The sequence below is a fragment of the Malus sylvestris genome, chromosome 15, assembly GCF_916048215.2.
Source record: "Malus sylvestris chromosome 15, drMalSylv7.2, whole genome shotgun sequence".
NCBI classification, from domain to species: domain Eukaryota; kingdom Viridiplantae; phylum Streptophyta; class Magnoliopsida; order Rosales; family Rosaceae; genus Malus; species Malus sylvestris.
This window is the reverse complement of record NC_062274.1, coordinates 14603553-14624991: the sequence shown is the minus strand read 5'-3', so window position 1 is coordinate 14624991 and position 21439 is coordinate 14603553. Positions and strand designations below refer to the sequence as shown.

The window sequence follows — 21439 nt, the reverse complement described above, 5'->3', positions numbered from 1 at the left end:
TTATTGACACGGAATGTTATGCTGGTGGTGTACCCGTGCCCAGAGCCAGAAGTCAGAGTAGCTAAATCAGTCCTCAACTGCAAGAGAACCAATTGGCAATTTGGTATGGTATTGAACATAACAAACGACCTCTTGGGGTCAATTCGTGAAGAGCAAATATAGCCTACTCCGATGCGTACAGATCCCTTCTTGTTGGACATACGATCTTCATAGACATCGTGAGCTCAGGTGTAGCCAAATTGCTTTACACATTGCGCATCTTTTTGCACTCTAATTCGAATTTCCTCTCTGTAACTGTAAACCGTTAGAATATGCGTCAAACATTTCAACAACCAATCACGGACCTCAAAAAGATAAAGAAACTTTCCGAGGACCCAAATTATATTTTCTTTTTCAATATTATAACAAATAATAACATGCTACATATGGAGAAGAAAGTGTTGTTAATTCACAACACTATATGGTATTTTGGGTAGGAGGACTTAAAATGCTTCTAAGTATTGGGTAACTTGTACATATTTTTCTTTCCCTCCTTAATCTTCACACAGTAGGAATTGGAAGTTGCAGTCTGTTCATCGGTGTAAAGTGCTGGCGGCGCTGCTGCCCATGGTGGCCTGAGGAGGCTCTTCTAGAGTACGCGCCGAATTTTGATCCTCGAGGCCGATGCTTGGACACTCCCATATGTACAACCGATGACTGGGGCAAGATGTAGAAATAAACTTGCTCAACTTAAGCGGATTCCGCCGTTTGTCTGCTCTTCCATATGATTGGAGCCACCAGTATCCATACTGCAAAACGTAAAAGTTTCGTCTCAATTGAAATCCAGAAAAACTCAAATGCAGAATCTTGTCATCAATTTGTAAATCAATCGATTTCGTTTTGCATTCTGTACTCACAATACACGCAGACGGCGATCCACTCGTTCACAATCCTCACCCAAGTGCTGGCCCATCCCACATCAAGTGTAAACCTGCAGAAGGAAGAAACTTGTTGAGCAAGCAAGAAAGAAAGGGGCTCAATTTTAATTCACAAAGGTGGCGAAAAATACTTTTTCATGGACTGATGAGTATTCCAACCAATCAGCAGCATTGCAAAGTACATTGCTCCCGTGGCAAAAACGAAATGGAAGAATCCATAACCATATGGAACATCATCCTCGGATACAGGCTCGTCCTTCCTGAACTGCAGATGTTGTCAGGCGCATTCTAAATGAAATATAGGTGATCGATTAAAAGTTATTCAGACGGTGGAGCAAACCTGAAAGCATTTGGAATCTATGCCGGTTGAGAATGTCGCGATAACCATTGCAAGCACGGCTATAACGAAGCTCTGTCAACAAATAAGTCATTGTCACAAGTTTGTGTAGGAGAAAAGAAACCATCTGTGAGCAATATTAAGAGCAGAGTATTACTATGATGGTGAGCCAATCTGTTTTGGTTGAATCCTCTGCCTTCTTGTTGCAAGTTGTCCCCGCTGGTTCACTGCACTCGAAGGCAACAATTATGTATCAACGGAATTCACAAATATAACCAGAGTCACACGGTGGTGATCAACTATATGCATGATTGTAGATATTGAAAGATTATGCAGCAATGCCATATAGCATCTGTGAAATCTCAAATTCCACTAGCAAAACTTAAAACCGTACCTTCTAATAGCAAACCAGCAGATGAATACTATATAGAGCCCCATGAGACCCGGAGTCAAGATGCCGGCATTCACCTGTTCCGGGTGGAAATTAGCCAGCAAAACCACATTAAAACAAGGTTGAAAACCCGAAGGCAGGGTGATTAGCGGAACTTACATTCGGGTGGAGAGAGACACTGGTCATGAGTTGCAGTAGCACTAATGTCCAGGTAATGAAGAAAATGTTGAGGAGGCAAGTTGGTTCTGGTGCATACCATATGTACATCAATATGATCCCCACTAAGCATACAACATGTGCAGTAGTTGCAAGTAACATCACATAAATCCGGCTGCAGTGAAAACCTAAATTTAAATTAGCCCAAAATTCCGAGTAACGATATGGCTAGTAGCTACATTGAATTTGTTTCCAATGTCTGCGAAAAATGGAGATCCGATTTAGTTTAAACAAAGTCTTACCATCTTTCTGATTTGGTAGACTGACACCATTCGTTCAGCCACTTAATGAAACAGATTATGCTTATTAGCTGAATCAAGAGAAAAACCCTGATAGAACAATACCAGAACTTGTTAAAAGAATACCCAAGAAACACATTTCGAAAGGTGAAAAGAAAGTGCATAGGGAATAAATGTAACAACATCGAATCATACCCGGCACCAAAATGCGCAATCTCTCCTGCAAAAAGATATGTATCAGGTGCACGAAATTGGGTAGTTTCGAAATGAAAATGCAATTTAAAAGATGAATAGCAAAAAACAGTTTTGGTTTATTGGGCTGACATTACACTAACCATATAGCTGAATGATTTTAGCAGGAAGCACAAAGGGAATGATGATGAAGGAAACCCACATGACAATCTTGGCAGACCACCATCCGGATTGCCACAAATCTCTGGGCTCGTTCAACTTCGATGTGCCAACAGTCGAAAGGAACATTGTGAAATAGAACAACTGATGAAGTATTAAGGTTTTACTTTACTTTGATCCACACGTAGACAACTAGAAAAATCATATGAAAGAATGATGTAGAAGAATTGATGTGTTTACAAGGAATTTGAAAAAGCGTTTACTTCTTCGAATTCAGATGCATAAACAATAGTGAATGGTGTTGCCATTTTTCTTTAAAATCTTCACAAAATTTTGTGTACTACATGATAAACCTCGTCTCACCAATTGAAATAGTCCAGTTCAGACCGAGCCACGCAAAACAAAACAGAAAAAAAGGATACAAAGCAACCCAAGCTCACACGTAGGACTCCTTCTGCACCCAAACAATCCTTCACACCATGACATCCTTTTAATCCTGCACTCACAGCCAAAGGGTTTTAAACATTCTGCACTAATAATGTTTTGATTAACCCACATGTTTAAGATACTAATCATGTTTATCGAATCTATAGCAATGTGTTCATAAGCAAGTAGAGTAGAGGAGAGAAGGCAAATCTTACTCTCCATCTCCGTCAACAAACTGCTTCCGTAATCCCGGACAGCCCATGCCATAAGATTTGCTATCAAAAACATGAATCCATAGACATATCTGGCCATCCATGGATTCGAGCCATTGCGAAATTGGCTGAACCATGAATCAACCTTGACTTTGAGTCCACTCCACTGATAGTTTCCAGCTGATCCACCCTCCTCCATTTCTACTCCATTCAACACTTCTTCAAGCTTTCTTCATCAAACAGATTTAAATCAGTGGGGTTTCTCTCTCTAATTGTCGGATTCTCTCACTCTCTTCCCTGCATAGTTGGGAGAAAATCACATGCATTTCATAGGAGATCTATACGTACAGGTACCAAATAGTCAAGACTAACAAATTAAAATAATGGGCTCAAATCTGGTTTGGTATTTAACAACATGGGTTGGTGATAGATTCTGTTCGAGGAGAGCAACTTTTATTGGTGATGAACTCGTTTCATGCAAGTTCTTCTCATGTCTCATAGCCCAAATAAAATGCAATCTTTTCATAAAAAAATGTGATTTAAACGAAACCCGTTTCTACACATGACTAGACGTGCACCAAAATAAAATCTTTTTTTTCCCAAAAAATGCAATCTTTTACCTAAAAATGGAATTTTGGACAAAACCCATCTTCTATATTTCGCTGAAAGGTGTACCAGAATAAGCAAAGACTACCATGCCATACTTGTGTTTGTCACAAATTTCTGCCCAAAAGAAGGAACTTTGGGCACAAATTATGTAAATAAAACACTCAAAAGTGTCAAAGTTCATGGAAAAGGTGTCGATTTTGTTAACAAAAGAAAAAACAGAGAAAAGTGGGATAGAGAGCATTATCCTTGAGGTGGTGGTTAACTTGGCTTGCACTTGGAAACAAAACATTCTCAAGATCACCACAATAACTGGGATGCTTTTTGGTTGAGTGGGTTTTTTTTTTGGTCAGAAGTTTGGTTGAGTGGGCTACAACGACAGAGACGGGCGTTGCACGACAACACCAATACCATAGTTGATGATAGAGAGCTAAAGAATATTCTTCCACAATTCTTATTCTAACGGTCACACTGTCACGTAGTGTTATAATCTGAGTGTTACAGTAACTGACATAATTAATTTATCAAAGACTTTATATATGTTATAAAATGAATGAATTAATAACTCTACATGACAGTGTAACGATGGTTCCGAAAAATGGTTTCATATTCTCTCCTAACCGATGGAGCTTGATTAGAATCAAATGCAGCAGAATAAGCATTAAGCAGGCAGGCCAAATGGATCTACTTGAGAGTTATGGAATGTAGGCGGTGAATATTTTACACGGCTTAGATTTAGAGCACAATGGTAGGACCCACAAGTCCACATATTTGATGAAGCAAGAAAAAAGTAGAAGAATCCTAATTCGATTGATCTGCTCCACTTCGTGGGGAGGATAACGTGGTAGTCCACAGCTCCAAGCTCTCAGATTTTTATTTTTATTTTTATTAATTTATTGTTTTTATCTCTACTAATTAATAAAACACTCATTTTCAATTAAAACTTTATGAAATTACCAGTTTAACCATCTAATTAAGAAAGAATATGAATAAGAAATATAGGGTAAAAATGTAATTTCATACAATCAAATTTTGCTGTTTTTTTTCAAAGCCTCAATTACGTATAATCCTAACATATTAATCCTCTAATTAAAACAGAACATGAATAAGAAATATGGGGCAAAAATGTAATTTCATACAATCAAATTTTGCTGTTTTTTTTTTCAAAGCCTCACCTACGTATAATCCTAACATATCTCTAAAATTAAAAAATTAAAAAAAAAATTCTAACTCCTACATTCTCTATCACTCTCTTCCTCTCTCCTTCTATCTCAAAAAAATAAAAAATTCACACTTTATGTGTGCCAATATGCTAGTATTATTAAGTAGGAGAGCATTTCTTCAACTGCAAGTCTGCAAGGGTGCTCCGTGCCTGAACATCTTCCCACTGAATTCTGCAATTTTGCTCTTAGGACGATTATACCCTCAAATTCTTTACTCTTTTGTTTTTTGGCAAGTTTATGCTAAAGAAATAGCTACTTATGGAGATTTATGTTTTGATAATTAGATGGGTCAACTTGTAATTTGACTCTTTATCACTAATATAATATAAATCTGCATATTTTTTGCTTTACCCTGTCTCCAAAGAGCACAAAAGGAAGACAACCCAAGAAGGCAAAGTAGAAAAAAGGTGCCAGAAAAAAATATTAAAAAAAAAAAAAAAAAAAACTGACTTTACTCTTTGAGAAAAATATTAAACAAGACAAAAAATTCGTGATAATGTGAATATTTATATGATTATATGTATATGCTTCGATTTTGTTTTCCTTCGGTTTCTCACCAACCAAACAGAAATTCCAGCATTTGAGCCTTGTGATCCTCGGAACAGTTTTAAAACTTGAAAGGGGTTCTCACTTCTCAGTTCTATTGCAATTATATGAATCAAAATTTTGGATTTTGAGAAGAAACAACAGAACCCAGATTAATATCAACTCCAACACACAGAAAGATCGAATCTTTACCATCTAAAATAATAATAAATAAATGTCGAGAAAAATTGTAGAAATTAAAGATTAGTGAGTGAAAGATAGAGTACCTGAGAGATGAAGTGGCAAATGGGCAATGCACAAATGGAGGAATCAAGTAGTGAGTTGGGAGCTTCGAGAGCTTCTCTCTCTCTCTCTCTCTCTCTAAACCTCTGACAATCTGAGACTCTCTCTCTAAACCTCTGGGAGTCTGAGACTCTCTCTCTCTATGTCTCAGATTACGACAAAACAGAGAGAGAGGCAGCTCTGTTTTATTTTGTTTTAGAGAGAGAGAGTGAGAGAGAGAGCTTTGAGGAGGTTTTGCTTTGCTTTGGGTGGCTTGCTTTATTCTTTCTTTTTCCCGCCGTAAGCTTACTGTCTCCGCTTCTCGTCGTATCTTTCAAGGTTTTATTTTACTATTTTACGGTTTCAACCTAATCAACCAAATATTCATTAAACCAAAATTAAAGAGAGAACAAATTGCCAAATTTAAACTAAACGACACAAATTATAATGATTGGTGATTAGCGTTTGGTGAATGCTCTCATTCTTAGTGATTAACTGTTGAATATGTGAAGCCGGTTAATAATGCGGAAAACAAACAACCCAACAAAATAATACAAGCAAGGTTGACAAAGAGACAAAGAAACATACAACAACTAACGTGGTTCGACCATGTGTTTTGTCCACAGAGCAGCAATAATAGATCTCCACTATGTCGACGGCGGGTAAAACAGATTTTATCAATCGAAAAGTTTACATATTTTAAGGCACATCTTACTTTTCAGAGTACTTTACTTTTATCCTAGCTCCTTAAACATAGTAATTAACTTCTTTTTTAGCTCGTTGATACACGTAAGAGCGCAACAACAATCCTTGTGTATCAATTGGAATTTGATTAAGAGTACATGAGTTCTTCTTTTTTAACAAGGAACGGTATTGTATTGATATAAGAGGATTACAGCTAAAAGAGAGAAAACGAACTCTGAGAATTAGGCAGATCATAATAAATATCAGAACTTGGTCATCGTACTGCTCTTGCAACGTACATTTCCCGATTCAAAAGTAATTGGGATGGAACCAAATCCCTAATAGAACGCTTTCGGCCCGACTACCTAATCAAATTGGGAAAACAACTCCAATTAACAGCATGATTCCGTCCTCGAAAATTATTAGTCGTGATAAACTTTGGGAAACTAATGGTGGACAAAACAACCCAACAACCTCACGGCAACATTAGTATTCGAGACATGCTTGACATAATCATGTTTTTAAGTTAATTATGATCTATTATGATACCAGCTTTGCATTCAACAAGAAACCCTATGTTATTTTCGTTTATGCGTATATATATTGCATAGAAATCCATCTCATAAATCTTCTTCTTTAAAATCACTACAAAACAGACAGTAATTTAATTAAATTCAGTGATATTGTTGATTATATTAGTCACACAAATCACATGCCTCTTTTTTAAATTACAAATGATATTATTATTTTAAACTACACAATGAGAGATAGAGGGTTTAAACCAGAAACAAAATGAGTTGAAGAGAAAAAAAAAATTATCTATCATGCCAATTTACAGATAATTCAAGCATATTCATATACTTAAAAAATCAATGCACAACCCCCCATATTTGAAGTCAGAAGTATTTTTAGGTCATTTTGACGTCACTTAATTTAGTCACAAGTTTAACTTCACAAAAAATAATTGATAAATTGATGTGTAGAATCTTTTGAAGGCCAAAACTTCAAGAATATAATATATTAAACTTAAAAAGATTATATTAAATTACGGAAAATTAATGAAAATTGCTTGAAAACTTTGAGTTTTAATGATAATGACAAAATAAAGGGTAAGGTGAATAGTATCATGATTGACTTTTTAGTGTAAAAATGTGGTTTTTCATTAAAGTGAACAATATCAGAAGTTTTTCGTTAAAATTCTCATTAAACTAAGGTTGACTGCTTGAGTTTAGTGGGTGATCAGAGTATAATTGAGAAATGTTCTCTAAGATCAATAGGTAAGCTCACAATACAAGGGTTTGATGATCACCAATACCATAATTATTCCTAATAATCTAAATTAAGACATCAATCGTCAAATTGAACATCTAGTAAACAAATATGTACACATCAAAATTGCAAATCAGAAGGTCGATAATATCTAATAAAATTGGAAAAATTCTTTATTTTGCTCATGATAGATAAATATTATAAAATTCACTTTTCAATTCGGCGGAGCTCCATATAAATTATAAATAAAACAAAAATGATTTTTAAGAATGAAGAGAAAGAAATGGGGAAGTTACAAATTAAAGAAGGATTCTTTCATGCAGTTTTCTGCCCGCAACGTTTACGTATGGATCCGTGCATGCACGTGCTTGTAACTTCAGGCACATAGTAAGATTCTCTCTGCTCTTATTTTTATTACCTTTCATTTCCTCATCTCACAGTTTTTTTTTTTTTTTTTTTTTGTATTTCTTTCTAATAAAATTAATACAAGATGTTAATGTAACTCAATCTTAACAGTTTAAATAGAAGGGAAGAAAATGAAGAGAGATTAGGAGGGGAAATAATCCTTCTCCCCATCACATATGTCCATTACGAAGGATGATGCTACTTAAATAATTTTTTAGGAAATTTTTTTTGCTCACCACACTTGGTGATAGTATTTATCATTATTAAATAGTTTAACTGTTAAGATCTGTGTAGAGAATAAACATAAATTTTAACATTTAATCTCATCCAATGGAGATATATAAGATGGTGAACAAAAATACATCATTTTAAAAATCATATTTCATAGATTTTATGATGCGGCTAGTGATAGTTAGATTATTTTTGAAAATCATTAAAAAAAGTCAAACCATCAAAGCATCAACCGTTCACATCATGTAATTTTACAAAATATGATATAAAATATGACCACCCATACATTCTCCTAGTAGGAGCGTATGAGGAGTTCAAGTTCTAGTAATATTCTATTCCTACTTTCTAATTCTTCTTGTAATGTTGCACAATAATTCAAAATTGAAGTCTTTTAAAGATTGAATCTACTTGCAAGCGAGTGAGTGAAAGGCGTGACAAGAGAGCGAGTTCGACTCGCAAACAATCGGCAAGTGATGGTAATCTATAGGTTTTAAAATAAAGAGATGAACTATGTTATTTAGTTGAACACAAAATTTTCATTTTCGGTAATCCAACAGCTAACGGTTTTTTGTTTAGTTGATTTTGTGCTAGGTCAATTTTAAAAATTTAACTAAAGCGAATAATTCTACCATAGTCTGATTTTGCATAATTAGAAACGGAATCAAGAAGATAGAACCAGAAAAATCGACTTAGTGGGTAATCTCCCCCATTCAACATATACAAATGAATATACCTCAATATAATTTTACTTTTGTCAGTTAGTATTACGGTCTAGTAATATTCCTATTCACTTGTAAGTGAGCGGTCTTAGATTCGATTTTAGCCAAAAGTGAATTTGAACCATATTATTGCTAACCTATTGTGAGGCTTAGCTTATTTGATAATATAGTTTGTTAAAAAAATAAAATAAATATAAATCATGTCACTTTCACTTTTTCTTTTCACTTAAAATGGGTAAATTTGAAAGATTGATGTTACATGGGCCATCAGCGTCAATCAAGGAGCCTCTTGTATTAAATCAAGATGAAGTTTACACTTTACTTAATTTATTTTATGGCTATCAACTCACATGAGTCACTGGTCATGATTACGCATGAATAGTCATTAGGCATGGTTTAATTCGTCATTAAACTATTCAGCTCTCTCTAACTTTCGTTTTTTATTGTATCTTTTGGGCTTTAAGTTGTCAAATGTTCACCAGCACATCGAAATTTAGGGAGTGAATGGGTCATTTCACATCTGATATGTGACTCAGAAATGACCAGAGGATGAGATGGACACTGCCAAAAGCCACGAAAATTAACGTAAGAAAACAAAAAGAAAATAACTACGACTAATTTGATCACTGTTTCGTTTTCAGTTTAATTTTTATTTTTTCTTTTGCTTTCTTCTCTCCGACATTTATTAGCTTATGTTTCGCTCGTAGACTTTTTATATGCTTGTAACCTATCAAGTGAAATCTAAAAACGAAAGTAGTTATCAAAGGAGACATGATTTAACGTTTTTCTTCAATTGTGCAATCGGCCTAAAGATTGTTGGGAAGAAGCTAAACTGGTTTTAGTGGAAATTGGATGGGCTTCGATTTAAGGCCCATATTCTGGCTAAACCTTATCAAGAAGTTCAAACATTTTGAAGGCCGGTGCGAAGAAGCCCAAAGCTTTCCCATCACAATTGTTTTAGGCCCACATCCATTGCTTCATGGTTTTATGATAAGTTCCCAGCCCATTGGATCACTTAGGCCCGTTTTCGTAACTCAAAGCAAAAGCCAACTTCAGATTTTTATTTTTTATACTTGTATATGACCACACACTGTGTAAGAATTTTTTTGTTCTTGTTTGTAAAATTGGAGAGAGGAAGAGAGGAAGTGAGAACGTGGGAGTGGAGAGAGAGGGAAAAAAGTGTATTTTTTATTTTTTTAAATTAGAGATGTTAAAATCATCTATAGGTGAGGCTTAAACCAAAACAGGTAAGGTCTGATTTGGTACTGAGGTGATTCTGAACAAAAAGTGGGTATACAAAAAACTTGGAGCTTTTTTGTGTTTGATAAACATTCAGCTTCAGCTTTTTTTCACAGTTTTTGGTGAAAAAAAAGCCAAAAACATAAAGCTGCAAAACCCAGCTTTGAAAAACCGGCTTTTTTCACGTCTGTTTTACATAAAAGTTTATCAAGCACTATAATATTGCTTTTTTTTTCTTTTCAAAAGCACTTTTATAAAAAAGTTTACCAAACACTCTACTGCTTTATTTTACAGCTGCTTATTTTCACAGCACAGCAGAAACAGTTTTTTTTCAAAGCACAGTAATACCAAACCAGCCCTAAGTTTGGTTTTGTAAAATTATGTTAATGACCTTACTTTTTTTATTGTGATCGAAGATTAAATTGTCTTTTCATCCTATTTTGATTGACAAAGAGTTCTATTAATGTGTAATTTAAATTATTATTCTTAGTAGCATCATAGTGTCAATAGTTTAAATAGTTAGTTGTTAGAGAGGTGAAAAATCGTTGGAAATCGAATCTATACCAAAATGTATAAGTATTATTATTTTCTGTCACGTCATGTGATGTGTACGGTGTACTATGTCTCAAGGCTATTACATACTGTTTGTGAAAAGAGGTACATGATAGGCTGCACCATTCAATTATTGAGTCAGTTATATTTGTACGAAGCTGCATTAATAAGCCAACTTCCTAAAACTAATTTTAATAAAAAATAATTCGTTGAGTTTCTTAAGACCATCTCCAACCCTTGCGCTAAAAGCCAAATTTTTTAGCCCGAAAAATTTAGCTTTTAGCTCAGAAACATATTTTCTGCTCCAACCCTTCTACCCTAAAATTTTAGCCCAGAATTATTAAAGAATTGAATTAGCCTAAATTTTTTTCTTAAATCAATTTTAAAAAAAATAAATAAATATGTAGATTATTGTAAATTAATTTTATGAGCATTTTAATCTAAAAAAATTTAAATTCCGATAAACATTTCGCATTTAGCCCGGGGGGAAAGCTGGGGGGGGTATTTGGCCCAGAAATAGCATTTGACATTTAGCCTAAAATTTTAGCATGGGTTGGAGAGTGTCTGGGGGGGTAATTTGGGGGGTAATTTGGCTTTTAGCCCAGGGTTGGAGATGGTCTAAGGGGAGTATTTTTGTTCATCATTTTAAGTGATTATCACCCTATTTATTACTATTTGATAAATTTAAATTTTGAGATTTGCGTTAGTCTACTACATATTTGAAATTTAAACTTATCAAATAATGATAAATAAAATGGTGAGTATCACCATCATTTAATGATGATGAACAAAAAGAATTCTTTAAAAATGCGAGACTTTTTTATAGAAGTGGTTCCAAACTAATCAAAATATCCATTAAATTAAGTAGATGATGCGCATCACGAACTGCTTAGAATTTGCCGGCCATCTTCAATATGCATATAGTTTGCCAAAGACCCTAAAAGCATTGGATTTTTTTATTAGTAAGAAGAAAAAATAAACTATATATATAAGTGTGTGTGTGTGTGTGTACCTAATATAATGTTCATATGGTAATGGCATCCATGTTCCTCTTTTACTTTTTATTTGTAAATCCTTTTAGTTTGTATGCATATGTGATGTTGCTCTTGCATCATCAAACTAATGGATTTATTATTAATACAAAATGATAAAAGCTTAAAGAAAAAGTAGAACACCGTTATATGAGGCTTAATCGTAATTATGTATCAAACTCGTCGTAAATATGGATTTTTAACGTTGTTTATGCGAGTTGAATTTCAAATCTCTTCTAACTAAGTGAAGAGAAATAACACTAGCTCAATAACATTTAGTCAACACTCTTAGCTAACGGGAGATGAACAAGTACACGATGATTGTTTTGAATTGCAAATGTAAATTTCGGACTTTAATTTTTTGTATTTTAATTTTATATGACCCGACGCCATTTATATGTTTGACCTAATCACAGGCTGTCGAAAGAGGCCCAACATTAAATGGCAGTTATGTCCTATCTCAGGTAACCATAGCAAGTCAACTAACTTGTTAAATTAATCAAAATTTTCATGAGAAAAATGATAGCGAAAAAGTGCTAACATCCCATGTGGGCGTTTATCGAATGAGGCCACATTTCTACGACACATCGCCATCCCTTGATTGGATATCTTTGCATCTTGTTTTCCACAGGCGACGAGAAAACGACATGGGGAACGAAGCAGTCTATATACATCTATTAGGTTTGGAATCGAGACGCAGTAAGTTGAATGCCAGTTGCTTAAATTTATGATCATCAGATAGAATAAATCAAATAAAACTAAGGGTAAATTATACAGTAGCCCCTCAGGTTTTGAGATCTATTAAAACTTTATATAACAACTTTAAAATATTTCACTTTCATATCTCAAGTACTATTTTATTTCAATATAATACATCTATTAGATTTTACATCCATTAATCTGTTAAATGCTGACGTGGCTGCCACATTTGTGCCACGTGGCTGCCAAATGTCTGCCACGTGGCAAAAAAAATTACACTTCCTCCCTCTTCTTTTTCTTTTCTTCCTCACTCGATTTGGGTAGTGCATGTAGTTAAAGTTTAGAGGGCAGCACATGAAAAGTTGGCCATTTGGTCATCGCAATCAAGTTCCTCCTCTTAAAGATGTGAGCGAGAGAGAGATGCTGCGTGTGGATGGTGGCATTACAGCATTGGGCATATGAGGTAAATACATGGTGAATCCGCATCACATCTTTTTTAAAAGATGATTCCACTTGGATAGTAACTTACATGGACCATGGTAAAAAAGTGTTAAAGTAGGATATGCTGTTAATAATGCGCAATTTTGTTGGTCACGTTGGATATACTGAATGATTATTATATATTTCACCCTGACAGAAAAATTTTAGGTTAGATCGCCTGATCACGTGGTTGGTTTGATCCATCTCGTAAAAATGTGGAAGTTTCAGTATGTTCGTCTCACCCAGTTACATGTTGGTTTTACTCATGTGAGAGGGATGTCAATTTGGCAGCCTTACTTAATAATCTCTTCGCCCAAGATGCAGTCGAGAAGAACTTGGTTGGACTTCCCTACCACATGACAGAGTGTGTGGTAGGCATTGTCCACTCAAACATAACAAATGTTATTGAAGGTCTGCCACTCATCATGCCTCTCCACCAAAATATTTCTCTATTGAATCTTTGATCGACGACAACCGAGCAGGTCGGGACGGAGACCCTCCCAACCACCCCCCCCCCCCCCCCCATCCCGAAGAAACAGAAATCCGGTCAGAAAATTAAAAAGGGCCTATGAAAGGTGAAGTTACAAGTTACAAGAGGAAAGGAAAAAGAGGATTCGGCAAATATTTTGAAAGAGAAAAAGAGTGAAGTATTAGCGACAAGAGTCAACACCGACAAACACCTATTCGTGATGACGAATGATTTCAGGAGCCAAAAGATAACCCATTGGGCCATTTCAAGGCTTTTTTCATGATCAAAAGCATAAAATGTTTCAAATTCCAACGCAGGAATTGAGGACGTGTGAGCGAGAAGCAATCAGGGAGGTTTCAAATTCGAAATTTCAAAATTCAAATTTGATACGATATTAGGGAAGTGCACGTGAAAGATGATGATAACAATCCCAAACAAAATATTAATCTAACAAAAAAGATGAGATGAGAAATTGAATGGAGCACCAAATCAATAAGACTTTCGGGGGCACTATTCAGCAATTCATCATCTCACATTCTCGTTTTGTTGGATCAGCCGGCTGGTCGACCGGTGGTGTTTTACCGCCTTATCGGTCGGCCAGCCGTAACTGATCTTGCATAACGGAATCCTGCCCCTGTATGAGCATATATGATCGAACGATCATCGAAAACCAAGTACAGAGCCATTTTCTGACTTGCATTCCATCAAGCAAATGGAGACTGAAAGTGAAGAACAAATAACATAGCATGCAGATTTCAATCTCATAACACAAACATAAGCTAATAGAAATCGGAAGAGAACCCGGAAGATGCGAACTCTGAAACTTAAATAATACAAGTAAAATGTTCAGGAATATACTATAAAATTTGGAAATTGAGAAGAAACAAAAGTATGATATGAAAAAAAAAACAAAAAAATAGAGACAGGAACAATAAAACCCACCACAAACCCAGCAGCGGCGGAAGGAGGTGGTGCTGCTGTGTTTGTAGCCTGAATTATGATCTCCGAAATGCATCACCTATACATACACATTCTCTGCAACCTACTTTCTCTGCCAATTTTATTTTCCACAACTCATCAAATGGATATCCATAACAATTTCAAATAAATATGGAGAGACTTTCTTTCTCCTCTTACCCCTCTCTCTATCTCTCTCTCTCTCTCTATACTGATATTACATCTCTATGCTTTCACCTCTTCTTCTCTGTTTCTTCAGACATTTGTTTGCCGTTGCCAATATGGTGATTGACTCCAACAATTGCATCAATCGCAAATTTTTATGCTTATTACACGAGCGATGAGAATTGCTCGTAAGAGAAAGAAATGTTGGTGTGGGGGAGGGAAAAGGAGCCGTGACTCTGAACAAGGACTGCTGAGTTTTTGGTGATTGTGCTCCGGGAAAGGTTAGAGGAGGAGAAAATTCTCAAAAGAATCAATAGAAGGGTGGTGGCGGAGGAGACGCGTATGAAACTCCAAAGATGGGTGGCAATGGGCCCTCATATACAGGAGTGGGAGGCGGCGGGCTTTCATAACCAATTGGCGGTGGTGGAGAATTGTAGTGAACTGGTGGTGGTGGTGATGGATGAGGTGGCGGGGTTTCACATGGAATTGGGGGTGATGGGGATGGTGGTGGTGGGGGAGAACTATAATGAACCGGCGTTGGCGGTGGTGGTGGTGATTGGTATTGGACTACAGGGGGAGGCGGTGAAGGGGATGGTGGGGGAGGGGACTGGTACACTGGTGGAGGTGGAGAAGAATAGATAGGAGGTGGTGGTGGGGGTGAGGGTGAAGGTGGCGGCAAATAAACAATGGGAGGAGGTGGAGGGGGAGGTGAATAATCAATACATGGTGGCGGGGAAGGTGGAGGGGGTGGTTCTATACAAAGTGGTGGTGGCGGCGGTGGTGAGAGGACTGGGGGAGGTGGGGAATGTCCAGGAGGTGGCGGTGATGGATAGACATATATTGGTGGTGGCGGTGAATGCGGTGGGGGTGGTGGTGAATGTGGAGGTGGAGGCGAATGTGGAGGTGGGGGTGAATAGTACATATAAGGAGAAGGTGGAGGTGGAGAGCTCAATGGAACCGGTGGTGGGGGTGAATTTGGTGGCGGAGGTGGTGGGGGCCGCACGCAATAGGGTGGCGACACCGTTGGTGGAGTTGGAGGTGGTGGTGATGGTGTTGGCGGCGGTGGTGATGGTGGGGGTGGCGAGTAAACCGGAGGGGGTGGTGAATAGACTGGTGGGGGAGGAGGTGATGGTGGGGGTGGGGGAGGAGGTGGAGGGGGAGGCGATGGTGATGGTGGGGGTGGAGGGGGAGGTGATGGTGATGGTGGGGGTGGAGGCGGAGGTGGAGGTGGAGGTGGTGGTGGGGGCGGGGGTGGTGGTGGAGGTGGAGAGTAAACCGGTGGTGGAGATTGGGGTAAAACAACCGGAGGGGGAGGCGAAGGAATTACAATAGGCGGCGGTGAAGGCATAGGAAGTGGAGGCGAAGGCGGAGGAGGAGTAGGCAAAGACGGAACAAAAGGCTTACATCTAAAAGAACTACAATCCACAGGCTTCGACAAGAACGACTTACACTGCGCTGCCGTTCGCTGCGCTGGCCTATTCGGCAAGCAATTCCTCTTGTCGTCAAAGCCCGCCAGTCCCAGACACGCCGGCGGCTCACCCGTGAAGAAGTTATACGAGTAAGTGAAGTTCTGCAGACTCGGCAGCGAACAAATACTCGCCGGAATCTTCCCCGACAGCAAGTTGTGGGCCACATTGAGCTGCTCCAAGCTCACCATCCCTCCAATCGTCTCCGGTAGCGACCCCAGAAACTGGTTGAAGCTGACGTCAAACACCGTCAAGTTCTTCAGCATCCCAATCTCCGGCGGCAAACACGACCGGAATCCATTGTTCATCAGGATAATCTCGTTGAGGTTTGACATGTTCCCCAAACTAGCCGGAACGCAGCCGTGGAACTTGTTGTTGGCGAGGACGATGACGGAGACCGGCGAGTTCCCGAAGTTATCGGGCAGATCGAACCGGAACCGGTTGTGGTTGATGAAAATGGCGTCCAAGTCCTTGTCGAACAGCTCCTTCGGCACCGTCCCTTCGAACTCGTTGAACCTCAGATCCAAGAATTTCAGCTTCGGCAGCTGGAGAACCACCCGAGGGAACTTTCCGGCGAACCGATTGTTGCTCAAATCGAGCTCGAACAGCAGCTTGAGGCGGTTGAACTTGTGAGGAACAGTTCCACAGAACCTGTTGGAGTTGATGTGGAACAATGCGAGATCCGTGAGCAGCCCAAGCTCCTCCGGCAAGTACCCGGCAATGTCGCCGTGGTTGAGGTCGATCCCCGCCACAGTCCGGATCGTTCTGTTGTCAAGCGCCTTGGTGCAGAAAACTCCGGTGTACTTGCAGACATTAGATCCGACCCAATTGCCCGTGATGTTGAACGGGTCGGAGAGAATGGCCTGCTTCAACGCCTGCAGAGCTATGTAAGCGTTCCGGAGGCGGTCGTTCTCGAAGACCAGCGAGGGGTCGACCGTCACATGCTCGCCGCGGTCACCGAACTCATCGCGGTAGTAGAGGAGCTGGCGGTGCTTGATGTAGAGGGCTTCCTCGTCGGAGAGAGGTCCATGGCTGACAATGTGGCTGCTGCGGCGGTGCTGGTGGTGGTGCTCCTGAGCAGCAGCACCAGAGAAGAGTGATGACGCGGCAAGGAAAAGGGCAGTGAGGAGTGAGAGGTGGAAGAGGGTGGTGGTCTTCTTCTTCATCTCACACCAGACATCTGAATCTCCAAATGCCACTTCAAAATTTTCTTTGAGAGATTAAGAACCCAAAGAAAGAGGAAATTAGCAAATATATATATTATTATATATCTTAATTTCTCAGGTGAGATTGCAAATGAGGTTTTGGAGCACCTTGAGATCTGAGAGAGGAGGAAGAAAAGGGGAGAGGGGAAGGGAGGAATGGGGGCAGATTTCTAGGGAGTTTTTGAGAAGTGTGTTTGTTTGTTTGTATAGTTTCTCTACCGCCAGTGAGATAGAGAGAATGAGAGATTACACATCAAAAAGACAGCTAAATCACAGCTCAAAGCCCACCAGAAACTCTCTCTCCTTCTTTCTCTCACTAACTCTCTCTCTCTCTCTCTCTCTCTCCATCAATTTGGCTCCTTTTTATTCTTTTTTCAAGAATCCCATTCCCATTATTCAACTCTCTATGCAAGCTAAAGTTTTGGAATAAAGTCATAGACCCCATTACAAAATAATTGCAAACATGTTCATTTGGCTGGTTTATTAGCAAAGAATTTTAACGAAAAGTTTTTGGTATTGTTTATTTTAATAAAAAAATTATATTTTTACATTAAAAAGTTAAGCATGGTACTATTTATTTTATTTTGTCCTTATAGTTAAAACTTAAAATTTTCAAGTCATTTTCATTAGTTTTCCTTTATTAATAATGTGGACAATAATTATTCTAATCTTATACAAATTGAAGTTGTTAGGGGGGGGAGTTGGTAGCTTGTAATGGCCATACCCAAAGTTTGATTTTGATTCCTATACTTTTAGGGAAGTTTCACTTTACTTATTATAATATAATTCCAGTTGTTGCCCTTGAAACTGTGAATAGTTTAGTAACGTTGCATGACTGTGGATTATCGATTGCTTTGAAATGAAAATTTTAACTTCTTTAATAATAGCAACGACAACGACATATAGACTTCAATATGAATGATAACGCTCGCATATGCTTCACGTCATTCGATTAGTGCTATCCGTAAGTTTTGTTGGATGCCACCATGTGAGATCGTGACGAGAGTCATGCCACGCTAGAATGCTACAGAACCTTGCATAAGCTTACAATTTGCAATTTAATGAACCAAATTAGCATGTAAACAATACACGTGCGGGGTAAACAAGTGAAACTACATGGACTAAAATGAAACTTCATAAAATTGGAGGGACAAGAATCATAATTTGGCATCTATATCACGAGATGTTAAAAATTTGGAGCAATTGGTGGGGGAAGGGATTTGAATGACTCCACTTATTGTGAAGGTGGGGGTGGAGGTTGTTTTTGTCAAAACGGACGAACAGACGAGTCCCTTGGAAAAGTAGATGAACTTCCAGTGACGTGTGTGAAATTACGTAACTATCCGCGTGAGCGTTTTCATTTTCGAGTTTCTCCTCATCACGGGGGGTTGGGGGTGACCGTTCGGGAGCGGGAGCGGGACGACATTGGAAAATTTGGAGGAGCGCACTGGATCCTTGTCTCTTAATCAAGCGGCCACAAAAGTTTGTAGTTGGCTATAAAATCAACAAATCACTTTCACAATTTTCATTTGTCATTTTTTGTGTGTATATTCTTAGGGAAAAATTTCAGTTAAATGAAGTGCAATTCTTTAAATTGTTGCGTAATTTTATGTGAATCATTAAATTATTGTTCTCCTTATAAAAGTGCAGATAGTATTAACGTTACAAAAACAGTACTTAATACTTTTAGGTCAGAATGTAATAGTCAATATCACTTAACCAATGCTTTTTTGTTGTTTTATGCACTTAACTTGGTTAAGTAGAAAATAACACTTAACCAATGCTTTTCTTTTTTAGTTTTATGGATAATGATTTGGCGTTTTTACACTTAACTTGATTTGACGTTTTTACACTTGGTTAAGTAGAAAATAGCGGTTAACCATTGCTTTTCTTTTTTTAGCTTTTCTATCATAACTAATTTTTTACAACAATCTCATTTTGTTAGTTTTTCTTCCTACCAACTGCATTTTGTTAGTTTTTTTTCATAGTTCATATTGTAATGTCATAGTGGCATTATATTTTCGTCTTTGGTTTGATGAAGAAGGAGTATTTTCCGCGTGACCTCAACTGCAAAAGAAAATAAATACATGTCTATGTTAAATATGAACAAAAATAAATAGAAGATAGCGAAAAAAAGTCTACGAATAAAGTACATAATTAAAACAAACTAGTTATGACAACAAATTGTTTATTAGTTGTCCTAGCCCGTCCCGAATTATTACTATCGACGATGTAAAATGACAGTTTTATCCTTGGACGTTGAAATTGTAGTGTGTGTGTTATGCTTTGGGACTTAGATGTTATTTTCTTTGGTTGGTTGGTGACCCACGTGGAACACAAATACACACTTTCACTCCCCTTCTCTCTCTCTCTTTTCTTCCCGTACATTCTCTCTCTCCTCCCTCTCGATTTTCTCCTGTTTCCGTCAACCTTGTAAGGACGAACGTCAAGTTCACCATTCACGCATGGATCCACGTTAAAAAGGTAAGGTTCTTGTTCCCTACAAGCTCCTGAGTCCATTCGTACCATTTTTAGGACCTGAAAACCTCAAAAACCCCAATAACTTTAACCTCTGATTTGGTGCACTGTTCATGCACACGTAAATGTGAAGGTTTCAGTGGATTTTAAGCTCACAAGGAGCTTTAGAAGGCCCTTACGAAGCTCAGAGAAGAAAAACCAAGCGATTTGGACGTCGGGATCATCAGTTTCAAGTTTGGTCGGTTTTCCTCAAATTTCTCTAGCGAGATTCTGTGATCTTTGGAGCTTTAAACAGGTAAGGAAATGTTCTACAAGTTAAGAGGTTCAATTTGGTACTGGTTTCATGAATTTTGGTTGAAAAACGAGTGAGATATCAAGGTTTAAAGAAATTCCCAGTTTCCGGTGCCGGAGTTCTGAGGTTAGGGATGACGGAATATTTCTAACGGTGTTGGTTAGTTTTAACATAATATTCCTAACGGCGTCACGGTTACCTTCAGTGTGCCTGGCACGTGCCTGCGCGTGGGCGGCACGTCTGGCAGTGCCTTGGCCGTCGCATGACGGCATGTGGGTGGTCGGAAATTTTTTCTAAAAATATGAGGATGTTCGTAAGGTTGTGTAGATCACGTTGGTATATTCAAACACCCTATTTGAGCATTGTATGAGAATTTATTAGCTAGTTTTATCTATGTGCTTTAAATAACATTTTTATAGTTATTTCGCATATAGGGGAGGCTTATCCCGAGGACTAGTGCAGTCAAGGGCGACTCGGAGGCTACGACCCTTCGACATACTAGTGAGTGAGCTTTTGGTTTTCAGTATATATTTATATACTTGATATTTTCCCAGAAAATGCGTTTAAATGAAAGTATGCTTTGAATGCCATGCATCTAAATTTATATTTCGTATATGAATTAGTATATCATGCATATATATTATTGTGGTGCTGTGGACGCTCAGGTAAGCCCATGCGAGTTATGAATTATGAATGTGATTAAGGTGATGATTAATTGAGAAGCTTTGAGCTCATAAACATGCACCTAGGATGTTAATGATTAGCCAGAGATTATGACACATGCCTGTTATTATAATGTCACCTCCCGCATCATATGCTCATATTGGATCCAATTTAGGTGCACAGTCCTATCGTACAAACCATCATAGGTGGTTCCGACTCGTAGGTGACTAGCGATTTATCGCCCAGCTATCATGAGAGAATAGTATCAAGTATAATTATATTACACCCAGTCTTGTCGTACAGACCCCTTTTTAGTGGTTCTAACTTATGTGCAGTGTAGTGTCGTATAGATCATAGTAGTAACTCCGGCTAGATTGACTAATGAGCTATGAATTCAGCTGTATAGATTTATGCAGAGGTTTCGACTAATATGTTATTTTCCATGAAGTTATTCTCACATGAATTACTTACTCTGTTATATCTTGGCATGGCGTACTAATGATTATGAATATGTGAAACATGAATTGAATTGATATATTTACGTGTGTGTATATATATTTGCATATGCTTATATTCTATTTCTGGGAAAAATTATATATGTTTTACGGAGATGGGTTAGAACTATTGAGAAATGAAATGGTTTTGTAAAACATTTGTTTTTGCCCACTCAGGTTTTTTGTTTTGCGCCTCTCCAGGTTTTAGGTATACTG

The 21439-nt window shown here is 37.9% G+C and overlaps 2 protein-coding genes across 5 annotated transcripts; both read right to left on the bottom strand.

The window, feature by feature from the left end:
* Window positions 1-363: 363 nt before the first annotated feature.
* LOC126603345 (uncharacterized) lies at window positions 364-6016 on the bottom strand. 3 transcript variants are annotated; one of them, XM_050270155.1, is made up of 13 exons: window positions 5731-6013; window positions 3093-3386; window positions 2874-2947; window positions 2436-2595; window positions 2296-2320; window positions 2104-2190; window positions 1805-1976; window positions 1649-1722; window positions 1412-1481; window positions 1258-1329; window positions 1049-1182; window positions 897-970; window positions 364-788 (listed from the first exon to the last, which is right to left on the bottom strand). In XM_050270155.1, the coding sequence occupies exons 2-13, from the start codon at window positions 3286-3288 to the stop codon at window positions 730-732; spliced, it is 1197 nt and encodes a 398-aa protein (XP_050126112.1). In that variant the 5' UTR covers window positions 3289-3386; window positions 5731-6013; the 3' UTR covers window positions 364-729. The 3 variants fall into 3 exon arrangements, 2 of the variants coding, with proteins under 2 accessions (XP_050126112.1, XP_050126113.1); XM_050270156.1 differs by lacking the exon at window positions 5731-6013 and adding an exon at window positions 3710-4153; XR_007616247.1 differs by lacking the exon at window positions 364-788 and having other exon boundaries at window positions 1049-1177; window positions 5731-6016.
* An 8319-nt stretch (window positions 6017-14335) lies between these two features.
* On the bottom strand, window positions 14336-17650 carry LOC126603380 (leucine-rich repeat extensin-like protein 4). Of its 2 annotated transcripts, XM_050270204.1 has the most exons (2): window positions 15817-17650; window positions 14336-15750 (listed from the first exon to the last, which is right to left on the bottom strand). In XM_050270204.1, the coding sequence occupies exons 1-2, from the start codon at window positions 17255-17257 to the stop codon at window positions 14936-14938; spliced, it is 2256 nt and encodes a 751-aa protein (XP_050126161.1). In that variant the 5' UTR covers window positions 17258-17650; the 3' UTR covers window positions 14336-14935. The 2 variants fall into 2 exon arrangements, with proteins under 2 accessions (XP_050126161.1, XP_050126160.1); XM_050270203.1 differs by having other exon boundaries at window positions 14336-17650.
* Between the last annotated feature and the right edge of the window lie 3789 nt (window positions 17651-21439).